We start from the raw sequence: 17,186 nt of genomic DNA on the forward strand, positions 1-17,186 counted from the left end.
TATATAATATATAATATATGTGTTTGTGTGTGTGTGTGTGTAATGGAATACTATGCAGCCATCAAAAGAAATGAAATCTTGCCTTTTGCAATGATGTGGATCAAACTAGAGGGTATTATGCTGAACGAAATAAGTCAATCAGAGAAAGAAAATTATCATATGATCTCCCTGATATGAGGAATTTGAGAGGCAATGTGGGAGGCTTAGGGGGTAGGGAAGAAAAAAATGAAACAAGATGGGATCGGGAGGGAGACATACCATAAGAGACTCTTAATCTCACAAAACAAACTGAGGGTTGCTGGGAGGAGAGCGGTAGGGAGAGGGTGGTTGGGTTATGGACACTGGGGAGGGTATATGCTATGGTGAGTGCTGTGAAGCGTGTAAACCTGGCAATTCACAGACCTGTACCCCTGGGGCTAATAATACATTATATGTTAATAAAAAATAAAAAATAAATTTAAAAAAATACATTAAAAAAAAAAAAAGAAAAGAAAAGAAGCCAATGTGATAAAATGTGGCCAGGGAAGGCCTTTCTCCAGATATGACATTTGAACTAGGGCCTACATGTACAAAGAAGCCAGGCATCCAAAGACCCCGGTGCAGAGATATTTTGGCAGAGTCAAGAGCAGGAGCAAAGGTCCTGAGGCAAAAGTGAAGTTGGTGTATGGAAGAACCAGCAAGATAGTCAGCCTGGCTACAGTGTAGTGAGTGGAGAGAACTATGGTGGCAGGGGTAAGCATGGGTCAGGTGATGTAAGCTTTTGTGTGTTAGGAAAGGAAGTTTGGGTTTTAAGTATGGTTACAGTGATAGAAGTGGGAGGTAGAAATGGGAGATAATCACCATTTTTAAATGTCCGACTGGTTGTTTTGTGGACTGTGGACTATAGGAGAGCAAGTATGAAAGCAGGGACATGACTTAAGTGACACAGTGAGAGGTGACATGACTAAAACTCAGAGAGTAGCTGTGCACATGGAGAGAAGGGGATGAAAACAGTGTAGACAGAACTTGCTGCTGGTGTCAACATGGGAGAGGGAGGACACCAGAATTAGGATCACCAAGTAGATAGTTTTCAAAGCCATGGGGCTTGAGGGAACCCAAAGTGAAAGTGTAACTCAGAAAGGGAAGGAGAGAAAAAAGATGGAAGGGAGCCCCCAGCGGATGCCCAAAGTATTCTAGAAGAGGTGGAGACAGCGAGGCAGTATTTTAAGTGGACACACCCTGTCTCCTGAAATTCTCTCGTTAGTAAGCCGTTAGTATTTACACAGGACTTATGAAGTTCCAGATATTGAGTATATGGCAATGAGCTAAATACACATTTTCTCATCATGGTACCCTCTGTGCCCATTTTCAGGCATAAGGGATCTCATAATCTCTTCCTCTATACTATCAAGGCTTACTCTTAAGACAGGGAGCTGATCCAAACCACACACAGTAAATGTATAAAGAACTGACAAATATCCATGCCTTTTAATAAGGGCCCATCTTCCTGTTGGGCTCAAATCAAAGAAATAAAGATATAATTATTAGAGGCCTTTGGAGTGATAGTGGAAGAAAGACTTTCAAGTCAGATATACATGGATTTGAATGTTGCTTCTACCCCTTCCCGTGCAGGTGAACGATCTTACCACTTTAATGGTTAGCCACTGCAACTAGAAATGTGCTTAGAGTGCCTGCTTTGTGGAGCTGTGGAAGAGCATAAATAGGATATTGCACGTAAAGCAATCCAGTGATCCACACATTCTACACAGCTGCTCAGAGAGCGGCCGCTGGCATTATTAAACTATTAAACCATTCCAGGTAAGAGTAACTGACTGATTTTCACCTCATTTTGTCTTACACAGAAGACGCAAATCTTAGAAGTCACAAACAAAACAATAAAGCCTCTCTTAGTTTGAGGTGAAAATTTGGGTGAGAATGTTACACGAACAACTTTTTGGAAAAACTGTGCCTGAGGTAGGGCGGGTATGACGGAATGAGGATGGAGGAGGTTAAGAAGCAATTTTTTGTATATAAGCTTCTGCGATAATTTTGTTGTGGAAGGATTACTTTAGAATTATCCTTTAAAGTACCTCTGGCTCATGGTTACCAACCACCGAGGAGCTGCTTTATAAGAAAGGGCTCTAGAGCTACCTACGACCCAGCAATCGCACTACTGGGTATTTACCCTAAAGATACAAATGTAGTGATTGAAGGGGCACGTGCACCCGAATGTTTATAGCAACAATGTCCACAATAGCCAAACTATGGAAAGAACCTAGATATCCATCAAAGAATATCTATGGATAAAGAAGAAGTGGTATATATATGCAATGGAATACTATGCAGCCAACAAAAGAAATGAAATCTTGGGGCGCCTGGGTGGCTCAGTGGGTTAAAGCCTCTGCCTTCGGCTAAGGTCATGATCCCAGGGTCCTGGGGTCAAGCCCCGCGTCGGGCTCTCTGCTCTGCAGGGAGTCTGCTTTCCTTCCTCTCTCTCTCTGCCTGCCTCTCTGCCTACTTGTGATCTCTGTCTGTCAAATGAATAAATAAAATCTTAAAAAAAAAAAAAGAAATGAAATCTTGCCATTTGCGACGGCATGGGTGGAACTAGAGGGTATTATACTGAGTGAAATAAGTCAATTAGAGAAAGACAATTATCATATGATCTCTCTGATATGAGGAATTTGAGAGGCAGGGTGGGAGGTTGTGGGGGTAGTGAAGGAAAAAATGAAACAAGGTGGGATCGGGAGGGCGATAAACCATAAGAGACTCTTAATATCACAAAACAAACTGAGGGTTGCTAGGGGATGGGAGGAGTAGGGATATGATGGCTGGGTTATGGACATTGGGGAGGGTAGGTGCTATGGTGAGTGCGGTGAAATGTGTAAGCCTGACGATTCACAGACCTGTACCCCTGGGGCAAATAATACATTATATGTTAATTAAAAAAAGAAGAAGAAGAAGGAAAGAAAGGGTTCTAGAGCTGCCTGTACTAGCACATGGCAGGGCAAAGAGACTCAAGTCAGTATGAGACCGAAGAAAGGTAAAGCAAGGGCAGTAGCTCACTCTGCTCTTACAGAACACTTTAAAATAATCTCTAAACAAGCAGACATTAAATTATTAGAATAATTAGCCTCAGGAGTATTAAGGTTAACATGGAAAGGGAAAACACAATGCAAAGAGAAATAAAAACTTAGGCCCACAGTAAAACTTACTCATGAATGTCCATCATAGAATTATTCACAATATCCCCAAAGTGGAAACAACTCAGATGTTCATCAATTAATGAATAACCAAAATGTAGTACGTACATACAATGGAAAATGCTTTAGCAGTTAAAAAGAAATGAATTACTGCTGCACGGATGAACCTTGAAAACATGCTAAGTGAAAGAAGCCAGACACAAAGACCACATATTGTATGATTTCATTTATAAAAAAATGTTCAGAATAGGTAAATCCATGGAGACAGAAAGTAAATTAGTGGTTGTTGGGGGCTAGGGGGTGGAGGGAATGGAGAGCAATTGCCAATAAGTACAGGATTTCTTTTGAGGGGAGATGAAATTATTCTAAAATTCGTGATTATTGCATAATGTGACTATATTGTGAATATACTATAAAACACTGAATTGCATACTTTAAGAGAGAGGAATTCACAGTATGTGAATTATCTCAATAAAGCTATTAAATAGACATAATTCAGTATAATAACAAAGGGTGTGGATAGTAATAGATAAGCCTCAACCTCACAGTGGAAGACATAAGGGGACAAAAGGAAATAGAAAATTGGAAAATCCATTCAACAAAAGTCTGGAACTGACATTCAATCGAGTGCAGATTCTGAGGAAATTTCTTTTTAATTTCAAGGCCAATGGTACAGAATGGTGACCTAGACATCCTATGAGTAGTTTTATCCAGCCTGACTCAGAAAAACAGCTTTTAGCAACTATGTGTACGACTTGGGCTTTTGGAGTGAAGGGCTTATTCCTCAACCAGGAGGCAATAATAAGTCAACTCTGAGAACACTAGTGCAGGGGATCAGGTAGAGGCAGAATGCCTGCAAGTGACACACTGCATTCTGGGGGACTGCATTGTTCGGAGTCCCCACAAGGAAAGCACTGTAGATAAAGACAGGAAAAGCCCTGGGAGTAGCGCAACCAATACTGTGCTTTTTCCAGGAACTTTTCTTAATCAATGTCAAACACCCAGAAAATAGAAATAAGAGACTATCTTTCTTTATCCCAACAGAACTACACCATATTAAAGTACAATAGCTACTGGAAATTTAGCTACTGACTGTGCACATGAACCTTTCCTTCACCTGTAGTAGCAAGGAGGAATTCTGATGAGCATTAAAGTAGACAGTGCTCACCTTCAATGGAAATCTATACATTGTATGTTTTTGAAATACAAGGTTAGAGAGTGGGCTCATTGATTTGATAATACATTTAAAAAACACCTCCAAAAAAGGCTTTGCTGTAGGTACTAGAAAAGACCTTCAGAACATATTCAGGATTTCTCTGTAGGCAGCCTTTACCATTGTAATTCTTTGATCTCTTCAAGAATCCTAATTCAGTTACTTCACCACTTTCTCATAATCTATCAACCAACTCCTGGGTTCACTTCTTTCCTTGTCTAGTTTAAATCAAATAGACACTCACTTTCATCATCCTTTTGCAATTTCCACAACTTCCAAGTATTTCCCTCAGTCTATCATATTACCCCGGCCCAACCTTAACCCTACATGCAATCAAACTAAAAGAACTGGTAATGACCCTAGTTTAAAAAAAAAATGTTAAGTTTAAGTAGGTATTGTAAACTGATTTTTAATTGTACATGTCAACAATTACCCATAAGATATGTTACTTTTACACTATACAAATGGAGGAATAAAAGTCTTTGTAAATTGAAAATAAAATTTAAGATTATATTGATATAAATCAGAAACTGGAAAAATAAGTAAAAATAAAATGGAAGGGAAAATATGCTAAATTCCTCATCATCAAACACTGGCAATAAAGAAATTATACATTAAATATTTTACTTGAAAACCTTCAGTTTTCTCATTTTAGGCTTCTATATTGTTTTCTGTTTTCTTTATTTATAGCCTTTTACTATATTAGCTAGGTTTTATTTGCTTCTATTTTCCCCAGTGAGTGGGAGAGCACACATTTAGTAAAGTAAGAAAATGATGTATACCCTTCATAATCCAAGGAGAATCCTGACCTTGACTCCTTGATCTTATTCTGTCAAAGACATATCCACTTAGAAGATTTCTTGATGTCCCTACTCCCACTCTGGATCTAAGTATCTATTAAGGTTTATGGATTCATGTGGGCAACAGCACAGAGACACACTGGGTGTTAGAAGGAAAGCACAATCTTGTTTGATCTCATTGTCACCCAAATTCATCAACAGCTCTGCCAAAAGAAACTGCATTAAGGGAGATCTGTTCAGAAAACATGCAGTTCGGGCCTTCTGTAAGATATTCTAAAACACACTTGTGAATTAAGTAGACTTCGAGACTGTGTGTACAGATCAACTCATCTGTTTCCTACATAACTAGTTTTGATGGAATTTAACTTTGATATAATGCCACTGGCTAGACTGAGGGAAGCCCTTAGAAAGAGCTTAGAAACTCATCACTGATTATAGGGATAGTGCTGAGAAAACCATTCTGCTTTATACAAATCTTCAGAAATACTATAAAGCAGACATTTTAATATGTGATAATTAATATGATTGTTATAGTAGGATTTATACAACTATATATGTTATAGATATTAAGTATAATGCAAATGTAAAAATATAATTATATCATATAATAAATAAATTACTCTATAAACCTAAGTACGGATTTTACAATAAAACTACAGTATCTAAAACACATAATAGGTCTTATGATGAAATGTAATCGTTAATATTAAGTCACAGCCAAATTTATTTCTCTAGAGCAAATTTATTCATTTTTATCTTACAGAAATTGGGAATTATGGAACTATATCATGTGTCTAATACCAGAACTGCTAGCAACCTTAGAACCAGGGAGATTTATGAAAATCTCCATATGCATACAGTGGCAACTTCCTATATATTTGAACAAATTTGAAATAATTAAAAGGAAAGCAACATTTCATTGCTAAAAGCAGACAATCTTATTTCAACCTATTAACAACTTCAGGGACATTCTTACTTTTATAGTCTTCTTCTTCAAGGGTATCTATGATGCTTTCTAATGTTTCATTATTTTCCAGCGGATCCCGCAGACACTTATGCTTCAGGTTACCCATGAACAGCTGCAGCCCAATCAGGGCAAACACGCTCAGACAGAACACAGTCAGGATCATGACATCGGAGAGCTTCTTCACCGACTGGATCAGAGCCCCCACAATGGTCTTCAGGCCTGAACACAGGGGCCAAAAAAAAGTGTTCCTAATGAAATAAAGCCTCTGAATGAGAAATAAAAACAAAACACGAGCTCTCCTAGAAATGCATGCATTGTATCAAATCGATGACCTTAAATAACCTAGTTTGAAAAAAGCCTACTATCTCAAAAGGGTAGATTTGCTGTTTCATATATATTTTGTTTCTATATATTACAGCAAAGGATAAAAATTGTTAACTATTTCCAAAGAGTAACCCAATTGTCAAAATGAATAATTTGGTTGCTCACACCATATTCGCTTGTAAAAATAATTTTTAAAAGTGCTAATTTGCAAATGCTTGTCAAACAAACCATCTCTCTGTAAAGATATTAAAACAAAGAGGCTGAATTGCAGCGCAGAATGACAACTAATTTTCAGTTAAGAAATGGTTTGTTGTGGAAAGCTAAAAAAGAGTACGACATGCAACACCCCCATGCTGATATATTTTTTTTAATCTCTTTTCCTAACTGTATGAAAAGCAATAAAAACAAATTGAAATTTTCATTCCCGGCTAAACAAAATGGAAAATCATCTGTTACACAGGAGGGAAAATTTCAAGTTGAGATGTGAGCCAAATGGCCATCTTCATCCTCTAAGACCCATGCAGTTGATTAAACTCAAAGGCTGACTTTTAATGATTGTGAAAAACATAAAAAATCAAATTTAATTAAAATTGCATAAGAGAAAGTCGTTCTTGTCTTTCCTCCAAATGATCAAAGTCAGCCCTGGTGTTTAACCCCACTCTCACCTGGAATGACTGAAATTGTTTTCAGTGCTCGGAGAACTCTGAATGTTCTCAGCGCTGAGACATTGCCCAGGTCCACAAACTCTGTCACATATCTGTAATAGGGAGTTCACACACAACACAGTGACAACACACACACAAACAAAGGAAGAACAACTCCCAAATAGTTGGAGTTATGAGTGGCCTAATGCTTCACACCAATCATTCCTTACCTGGAATTACAGAAATAGTTTTCAAAGCTCTCAACACTCTGAAAGTTCGAAGAGCTGAAACATTGCCTAGGTTTACAAATTCTGTTAAATACCTGTAGAATTAAATCAGAGTTATTCAGAATTTAGATAGAGTCTATGGTACTTACCTGTGCCTTTACTCAAGGTGTTGCCTATATTTGGAAAATTCTTATTTAAATGGATAGTTATGCAAGTCTTTTTTTTCCCCCATCACAACTAATTTAATTTGATTAGATTTGATTTGACCCCTTTTATGTGAGCAAAATACAAATATATTATTAAAGTGGTTTTCATACACTTAAATGCCTAAATAAACAATCAAATGCTTCAATTATTAGGCCTCAACATTATGGTAATATAGATACTTAATATCCTATAAAATGTCAGCAGCAAACCTTGAAAACCATATGTTAATTGAAAGAAGCCAGACACAAAAGGCCACATACTGTATGATTCCATTCATATATGGAATGTGTAGCCCGAAAACCTTGATGAATGGTTTCCAAGGATTAGGGGGAGAAGGGAACAGAAGTGACTTCTTTTGGGGATAATGGAAATACTCTGGAATTAGAGATTAGTGATGGTTGAACAGCTTTGTGAACATTCTTTAAAAAAATCCACTGAATTTTGTACTTTAAAAGTGTTAATTTTATGGTATATAAATTATCTCAATTAAAATAATGAGATCCCAGAGAAGAGGCAGCTTTCTTTGACATAATGTTGTCTTATCAGCCAGTGGCAGGTACAGCTGCAGCAGTCACGTGACCATGAAAGAAGTGAGTCTGATGGGCAAGGAGGTGGGGGTGGGAGTGAGGGAACGGGAAACTAGAAATCTTTTTTTTTTTTTTTAAGACTTTCATCTATTTATTTGACAGACAGAGATCACAAGTAGGCAGAGAGGCAGGCAGAGAGAGAGAGGGGGAAGCAGGCTCCCTGCCGAGCAGAGAGCCCCATGCGGGGCTCGATCCCAGGACCCTGAGATCATGACCTGAGCCGAAGGCAGAGGCCCCAACCCACTGAGCCACCCAGGCGCCCCAGGAAACTAGAAATCTTAAGACCCTCCTGTATTGTCAAAATTCCTCCAATGAACATGCATTACCTTTAAAATTCAAGATGCTAGAGGGAAAAAATACTGTATCTAGGTTTGAGATTTAAAAAAATACACAAGGGAATATTTCTGGCAAATATATTTGGGAAAAGAACATCACTATGAATTAATTTAATTTAGATTTTAATGTAATATTTTTCCCTTAAAAATAAGCTGTGGTGGGCGCCTGAGTGGCTCAGTGGGTTAAGCCTCTGCCTTCGGCTCAGGTCATGATCTCAGGGTCCTGGGATTGAGCCCCGCATCGGGCTCTCTGCTTGGCAGGGAGCCTGCTTTCCCCTCTCTCTCTCCGCCTGCCTCTCTGCCTACTTGTGATCTCTGTCTGTCAAATAAATAAATAAAATCTTTAAAAAAAAAAAAAAAGCTGTGGCTGCAGATGTCACAGACAAGTCATTCACTGATGTTAGGATTAGTATGCAGTGATATCCCTTATAAAAAGATTTGTTTCTATATTTTAATGTACTTACTAGCCCTTGAATAGAACAGGTTATAAATAAAGGCCTGAGCTTTTTCTGTGATTCTTACAGGTTTTACTAGCTTTTAAATAAGACACGGAAAAAGTGTGAACCTTACTTGCACTGCATAGATTATCCATCCAAGTGCTGAGCACAGAGATGATCAATCTTAATGATGTCATACATTTTTGAATAGGAAATGCTTTCTCGAAAATTAATATTTGCCTACCAATGACTAGCTTTCACAGAGTCTCCTTTAAATGCAAACTTTACATGCAGGAGAAGTCAGACCCCAAGGCTTATTCTTACTGGAACACTGTGCTGTCTATGATTCTCATGAGTTTTCCATTTCAAAAAACTAAATGTACTTACGCAAAAACAATGACGACAAAATCGAGCCAGTTCCATGGGTCACGAAGGAAAGTGAATTCTCCGACACAGAAGCCTCTTGCAAGGATTTTGACAAGTGACTCAAAAGTATATATTCCAGTAAAAGTGTACCTAGATACAAGAATCCAATAAGATATTAAATATGAGGGGAATACAGCACCATGTAAATCTTCAGTTTTTCTGATCAACCAAAGAAAGGCATCTATTGGCGTGTGGCTATTGGCTTATAGATCCACTCTATAGATTAGAATAAACTATAGATCCACTCTATAGTTTAGAATAAACTACAGGAAAGGTATTTTTCCAGAAAATCTTAAAATGTCCATATTAGAAACTCTTATAAAAAGTAGAGATATTCAAAATGACTAAGAACATAGGTATTAAATCTGCCTGGAAAAATCCTACATTACTTCCATGAGAAAGACACATGTCTAAGAACAAGGCAGGACACCTGATACATTCATTCTTCTAGAAAAGACTGTAACATCTGATTATTCTATTTTACTGGTAGCAGGTTAGTACCACAAAAGAAGAAAAAATAATTGAAAGAAAAGCAACCACAGATATACACCACAAGTTTTAGAGCTGCAGTAACTTTGTGGCAGGAAAGGAGAGGAATAAAATAACACAGAGACCATATTAAAATGATTTATACCCACTTACTCTACATTCTTGGTCCAATCTGGAGGGTTACTCATGGTCATAAATATGCAGTTCGTCAGAATAGTGCACATGATAAGCATGCTAAATAAGGTAGCTTAGAATCAAGGAATATGTTAAAGGAACACAGTGGGAGCTTTGAATACTTGATAATGACACTTGTTAAAAATGATAACTTTTTCATAGAAAATAATTTTTTTTAAGATTTTATTTATTTGACAGAGACACAGCAAGAGAGGGAACACAAGCAGGGGGAGTGGGAGAGGGAGAAGCAGGTTTTCCGTGGAGCAGGGAGCCCAATGTGGGGCTAGATTCCAGAACCCTGAGATCATGACCTGAACTGAAGGCAGACACGTAACAACTGAGCTACCCAGGTGCCACTGGAAAATAATTGTATATGAGTTTATAACTTTTTAAAAAATCTCTTTGAACAAGGGAGGAATATATAAAGAAATTTATCCTAAAATGATAAAATTGTTATTCTCCCAGTCTTCTCAGAGACTTACACCAAATTATATTGAAATTGGTAAACCAAGACTGGATATTTTCAGGTACAAAAGGACTAAAATCCCTATTTGAATAAATAACAAAAACTACATTTTTTTTTTAAGCTTTTGTTTATTTATTTGAGAGACAGAGAGAGAGAGAGAGAGAAAGCAGGAGCAGGGGGAGGGGCTGAGGGAGAAGTAGGCTCCCTGCTGAGCAGAGACACAGATGCGGGGCTGGATCCCAAGACTCCCGTATCATGACCTGAGACGAGGCTGATGCTTAACCGACTGAGCCACCCGGCACCCAGAACAAACTACATTTTAAAGAACCCATGCCAGTAATCATTTTAAAAAGGATATGAGTGTACTAAAATCTTAATAGATATTCTTCTTAGAGAACTGAAAGGAGACAGCATGTACAAAGCCGGGGTGGCATTGAAACGGAAGATTGCTTTCCCTTTGTTCAATACTATGAAAGTCTGTGGGAGAAAAAGAAAATGTCATGAAATTGAGAATCCAAAATTTCATCTTAGCACATTTATATCAGCACTTTACTGCATCTGCATGTGGTAGGGTCCTATTAAAGAAACACTGCCATTGGACTCAACCAACGTGATGCCACTGCCATTAATTAGTGCAGCTGTTTAAATCACGTTGGCCAATGAACTCCATCCATTTCTTCTTAGTAAATAAAGAAGTGAGCCATTTGTGAGCACGGATTGCCTAGAGCTCCCAAAATATACTGTCTTCTCTTTTTCATATCCCTTTAACACCCAAAGCAGTAACAGTAAGTTGTGGCCACTGGAATTAGTTTAGAATACAATTTCCTTCTTTCATTTCACTGCACTGTAAGCAAACTAAATAGAAACTAGCTATCTCTGATATTTGCTACAACAGCTTGAGAATTTTAATACTTGTTGGCTATTACCATGATTAAGAGCAAATGTTCCAAATTATGAGTCCTTTCAAAAACATATTTTCATAAATTCAAGGAATATTAGCATTAGAAGAATCCTATTACCCACTTCAATTTTCCTATTCTAGCTATAATTCCGATAATAGCTAAAATAAAAGAGCACAAATTAAAGGACTTCCTTGCTCCTACCCACAGTAATTTTTAAAAGTAATACAAATGAACCAAATATTCTTGAAATGTGTTACTTAACCATGACACAATGCATGACATTCTCCATAGCTTTGGTACCCCGTTAAAAATTTAAAAACCCAAGCAAATAAACAGCAACAACAAGAAGATATTAACACAATCTAAGAAATTTGCTGGGGAATCAGGGAGACCAAGTTCAAATCTTTGTCTTATTTTTCTATAGTTGGTAGGGAAATGACCTGTGCTATTGAGAAGATGGTGACTTGCTCTTTTGCTGTTGTTTAATATGAATTTTATATAAGTTTATGAATGGGCTTCTGGAAATAAATATTTTTCACCAAATTGGAGACCTAAGTTTGAGTATGTTGCTTTTTAATTGTATGTGGCAGTGTTCTCAAGAAAACAAATCAGAATCTACTATTTTCAGGTGCCCTTTTATAGTCTTGGTCACTTTCACTATACTGGTTATGACTAAACATAATTTAACATAAAGTTCACTTTTACAATTAAAATCAGTTTTATTAGTTTTTTTAAATTTCACTTAAAATTTTTTTTATTTTATTTATTTGAAGGAAAGAATGTATGTGAGAGAGAGAGCACAAGCAGGGGGAGCTGCAGAGGGAGAGAGAAAGTGGGGGACTCCACTCAGGGTTCCATGTAGGGCTTGATCCCAAGCCCCTGAAATCACGACCTGAGCCAAAGGCAGATGCTTAACCAACTGAGCCACTGAGGCACCCTTAAAATTAGTTATAAAATTAATATCTAGTCTTAGAAACCACTGTTTTCTTTAATTGATACATTGTCCTTTTAAAAACTCACTCATCCATTATATTCTGCAATTGTGTTGCGAAAAACTATGGCTCATGAGGTAATAAAATGCATCTGAACATAAATGAGGCATGGGTTTTGCATTCAGGAAACTTCCTAGAAAGGTGATGCATACACAATAACTCGAATACAAAGCAAGACGTGACAAGTATAATGCAGAGAAATACAAATGGAAAAGTGTGATAGTATGGAGGAGATAGGGTCACACTTGTGTCAGAATCATTAGAGAGACTTCCTCAACCAGAAATCAGCTGAGCAAATATGAAAATCACAGCATTACTGCCTAGACTTGGCCAGACACAGTTACCTTGCATTTGAAATTTTTACAAAGAAGAACTCATCTGTTATTTTTTAATTTTAAATTCCCAATGTTTATTTAAATCAAAAACTTCTCTAGGACTCTCTGGGTTTACACACACCCAAGAGTTAATTAAAGGAAGGAAAAATAAGTAAGCCTAATGAAATCTGAGGGGTCAATCTAGGTCCCTTTAGTAAGTAAATTCTAAAATCCTCCTATGAAATACATAGATATCAAAGTCTGAATAAATTCTTTTAATTTTGTTCATCTATTTAAGAATTTGTTGAACATAAACTTAGAAAATTGTGGTGCCTAAAGAGCATATGCTTTGGTTTGGACAGACGTGATTCCAAATATCAGAACCACCAATTAGCAGCCCAAGAGCCAGCACTTAGTGCCTGGAAAGCCTTCTAAGTTTCTGGCACATTGTAACTTCTTAGTCAATGTTGGGAGCAACTGCTGAAATTACGGGAAACATATAAAACACAGAAGATATGAAAATAACAAGACACTGTACCTGTCTTCTTCATTCCCATAGTAGAGGGTATTGGTAATTTATTCTTTCTTACTTTCTCACAAACTCACCATAAAAGCACTGCATAACATTACTACATTATTTGAAAGGAACTGGGGACACAGTGAAGAGTTGGGAGTCCGATCCTAAAGGTTATCTGTTAAATTAGTCTGTCACATAGCTAACATTACTCCATTAGTTAATAAGTCTATAATCTTCCATTCAAATGCAAACACTTTCTCCTTCCCTCCCAAGTCACTTCAAGCCAGTATTACTGTACATCTCTACTCCCTGGTTATCCCGGAAAGACTCCTTTCCTCCTTTAGGGGTGGCTGGTTCAAAAACACCCAGAGCCCCTTTGGAAATAGGAAATGTAGTAGGTGTCCATGCCAAGCCAGGAATTTTTGACGATGAAGCAATAAGTAAAACGAGGAAGTACTTTTTATTTTCCTTGTCTCATTATTTACTCATCATTGTTTCATTCGTTTTTGTAAAGTTGTTAGCACAGTGGTCGCTATATGGCAGAAACTAAATTATGCTAAGAGATGTTGCCCAACAGAGTATCCCAATAGAGGAACCAACTTGAATTTTTAAAAATCTACAACTTCTAGGGTATAACATTCGGCACATTTCTTAATTTCCCCAAGCCCTCTCTCATCTAAAAATTGGGTAGGAGTTCCCTTCTCATATTATGATAAATAGGTATGCTAATTTATACAAAAAGTCCAGTGCCGGACGCAGAGATCCTCAATACATATCAGCATTCTTCCTTTCCATGTCACAATACTGATTAATCAATCAGTGCTGTGTACTATCTCAAGGCCTTCACAGGTATTCTACTTTTTGTTGTGTTGCCAGCCTGTTGAGATGCTGGTTTTAACGTGGAGCAAAGTATCAGGTATTGCTATTCACAGCAATGACCACGGAGGCAGACGTGTTTCGACTGTCAAAATATACCTTCACCATATTTTATATTTCTCAAGATATTTACAATCTGGTTTGCTATATGTCTTATCAAGAAATAGTCCTTTTTATTATATTTTAAACAAGTAAAAATATGACTTGATTAAAATATGATCTGATAAAATATGATTTATTTTTATTTTATTATTTTATTTATTTTACTTATATTATTTATTATTATTTTTCCAAATATTTTATTTATTTATTTGAGAGACAGAGAGAGAGAGAGAGGAAGAGGGCATGAATGGGGAGGAAGGGCAGAGGGAGAGGGAGAAGCAGACCCCCTGCTGAGCAGGGAGCTTGGGATCAGGGGCTTGATTCCAGGACCTTGAGATCAAGACCTGAGCCAAAAGCAGATGCTTAACCGAATGAGCCACCCAAGTGGCCCAGAATATGTTCTTAAATGGACATTATTCTGCCTTTCTTGACCTTTCTAAGTCTATAGGCACTATATTAGCAAAGCAATGTTGGAGAAAGTTCAAGATCAATCCGGCTATGTCTGCTACCGTGTCAGAAATGCTGCATTTCTCATTTTCTCAAGAGAATAAACGTTCCAGGAGTTGTTTTCAACTTTCTCCCATTTCCTTAATGTAATAAACACCTTCCCAGCTCTGCTACTCTGAACATTTGACTTCCAGAGGACAACGTCCACTCCTCTGCCATGGAAAATATTGACGCCAGTTAACATGGATTTCCTGATGCTCCTGCCTTTACTTCATTACTGCATTACTTCAACCTCTCAGGACTCTTAAAATCCAACCTCTGTTTGCCCCTCAAGTCTCTCCACTTTTCTTTTCTTTTTTTAATTAATTAATTAATTAATTTTTTAAAAAGATTTTATTTATTTATTTGATAGAGATCACAAGTAGGCAGAGAGGCAGGCAGAGAGGGAGAGAGGAGGAAGCAGGCCCCTGCCGAGCAGAGAGCCCGATGCGGGGCTCGATCCCAGGAGCCTGAGATCATGACCTGAGCTGAAGGCAGAGGCTTTAAACCACTGAACCACCCAGGTGCCCCTCTCTCCACTTTTCTAATGCAAATATGAACTGACAGGTAGCTTGTATCTTATCTGTTAACATCTGCAACCAGCTACATTATTCCAACCCTCTGCATTTTTCTCCGGAGAATAATTTTTCTTTACTTTCTTCTTCTTCTTCTTTTTTTTTTTAAATTAAGATATAATGTATTATTTGCCCCAGGGGTACAGGTCTGTGAATCACCAGGTTTATACACTTCACAGTGCTCACCATAGCACATACCCTCCCCAATGTCTATAACCCAGCCACCCTCTCCCTCCCACCACCCCCCAGAATTTTTCTTTACTTTCGAGGGGTTATTTATATCCTATGTTAAAAAGGTTTTCACTTTATTTGGTGTCTCAAGTGACCATCTTTCTGGTGGAAAAAATTTCAAATTTCTCAGCATGAATGTACTGCTACCGACTTCCTTTTTTTATTTGCTCTCCACCACCATCTTGCTTTATTTCCATCCCCAACACAAACTGCTTGCAAGAAGCTACCTGCTCCTTCTCTTTGTTCCTTCCAATAGCCCCTCCTTATTCTCACTTTTCTGAATAATTTTATGAGATACTCCCTCTCTTTCTGTTTTGAACAATGGAAAATCTTCTGATTTATGTCCTACCTCTCTGACCATCTCAGACTTCTCTTTTCAATACCCTAAATGAAGCAGACATCTAAACCCTACTACTAGTTGAATGGTCTTCTACATTCCTATGGATTCCGCTATCACCTGCATACAAACGCATTCTGGACAGATACCAGGTCTTACTTTTCTAATTGACAGTAATTTCGCTCCTGCAGGTATATATCCATGTCATGTCTGTAAAGTTTTTCTGGCGAGATAAACACAACACCAGGCAAAGTGGGTGCAAGGCAGGATTTATTAAAGGCACTCTCCGGCGAAGTTTCAGGGCTCAGGAGAAGGGAAGCCATGAAAGTTGCGCCGGGAGGAGGTGGGCACCCTCAGGCGGGCGAAGTTCCGCGACTCTGGAAAGCAAAAACAGAGCAGCGGAAGTCGCGCCTAAGGCAGGGAGGAGGGGGCTTTTAAGGGGTCTCAAGGGGAGCTCAGGGGTCTTTTGGCAAGTTTCCCTTATTCGGATATTTCGCCTGCTCTTCGGGGTCCCATTGGTCCATAGGAGCCCAGGGAGGGGGTCTCAGATTCCTGCTTGGGCCTTTGTTCTCCTGTCCCAGCTCAGGTCTTGTGTCGGGAACTTTTGTCATCTTAAGCAGCCCTTTCTGCCAGCCCAACAATGTCCCCAAAAGAGAGAACATTATATTGAATATTCTGAAAGATTAAGAATATCAAAATAATATGCTGAGGACAGAACCAGTTTTGATGAAAAACTAAAAGTACATGTTCTGAATATTCTCCATACGCATTTAACGGAATTTTTGTCATGATGTGGTTTTTCACTAACTTCCACTTAATCTCAATGTAAGATATCTCTCGGAGCAGAAGCAGCAAACAGAGCAGGCACTACTGCAGGCAAAAATACACTCACTTTTTTGTCTGCATAGTAGGGGTCCAGGTCCTCCAGGGGCTCTGACACCATGCCTGGGGGGATGTCTCCGTAGATGAAGGGTAGCTGTTTGCCTGCTTCCAAGTCACTGCTTGGCCTCGGGCCTTCTTCCTCATCATCCTTCTTTTCTTCTTTGGGTTCCTTTGTTTTTCCTTCAGCAATACGTTGTTCAATGAGGGCAAGGGACTGTTTTGTAAAGTAGACAAAACTCTGAGGTCCTGGGGGAGGCAACGTTGCCATCTTTTCATCCTGTATATTTTATTTCCCCGTCAGCTCCTTACATAAGAGGCCTAAGCGAGAAAAAAAAAAAAAGAAAGAAAGAAATAGAGTGTTAAATGTTTGCCAGCCAGAAATGGCACATTAAAAATAATAATAAACAGATTTTGGGGTGCCTGGGTGGTGGGACTCTTGATTTCAGCATGGGACTGAAGCATGGGACTCTTGATTTCAGCTCAGGTCATGATCT

General features: G+C 38.2%; 1 protein-coding gene across 3 annotated transcripts in view; it reads right to left on the bottom strand.

Moving 5' to 3' along the window:
• The window catches only part of LOC111154326 (sodium voltage-gated channel alpha subunit 9), a 100,762-nt gene extending 83,802 nt beyond the window's left edge, over nucleotides 1-16,960 (bottom strand). For 2 of the 3 annotated variants that reach the window (XM_022515067.1, XM_022514231.1), the window contains exons 1-6: nucleotides 16,703-16,960; nucleotides 10,837-10,955; nucleotides 9,992-10,081; nucleotides 9,311-9,439; nucleotides 7,361-7,452; nucleotides 6,172-6,381 (exon numbers count right to left, since the gene is read on the bottom strand). In XM_022515067.1, the coding sequence (XP_022370775.1) occupies nucleotides 6,172-6,381; nucleotides 7,361-7,452; nucleotides 9,311-9,439; nucleotides 9,992-10,081; nucleotides 10,837-10,955; nucleotides 16,703-16,960 (898 nt within the window). Of the gene's footprint in view, nucleotides 1-6,171; nucleotides 6,382-7,151; nucleotides 7,244-7,360; nucleotides 7,453-9,310; nucleotides 9,440-9,991; nucleotides 10,082-10,836; nucleotides 10,956-16,702 lie in introns of all 3 variants that reach the window. The other variant, XM_022515775.1, reaches the window with a different exon arrangement.
• Between the last annotated feature and the right edge of the window lie 226 nt (nucleotides 16,961-17,186).

Source organism: Enhydra lutris, unplaced genomic scaffold, assembly GCF_002288905.1.
Source record: "Enhydra lutris kenyoni isolate GAN:26980312 unplaced genomic scaffold, ASM228890v2 scaffoldscaffold1, whole genome shotgun sequence".
Classification (NCBI taxonomy): Eukaryota; Metazoa; Chordata; class Mammalia; order Carnivora; family Mustelidae; genus Enhydra; species Enhydra lutris.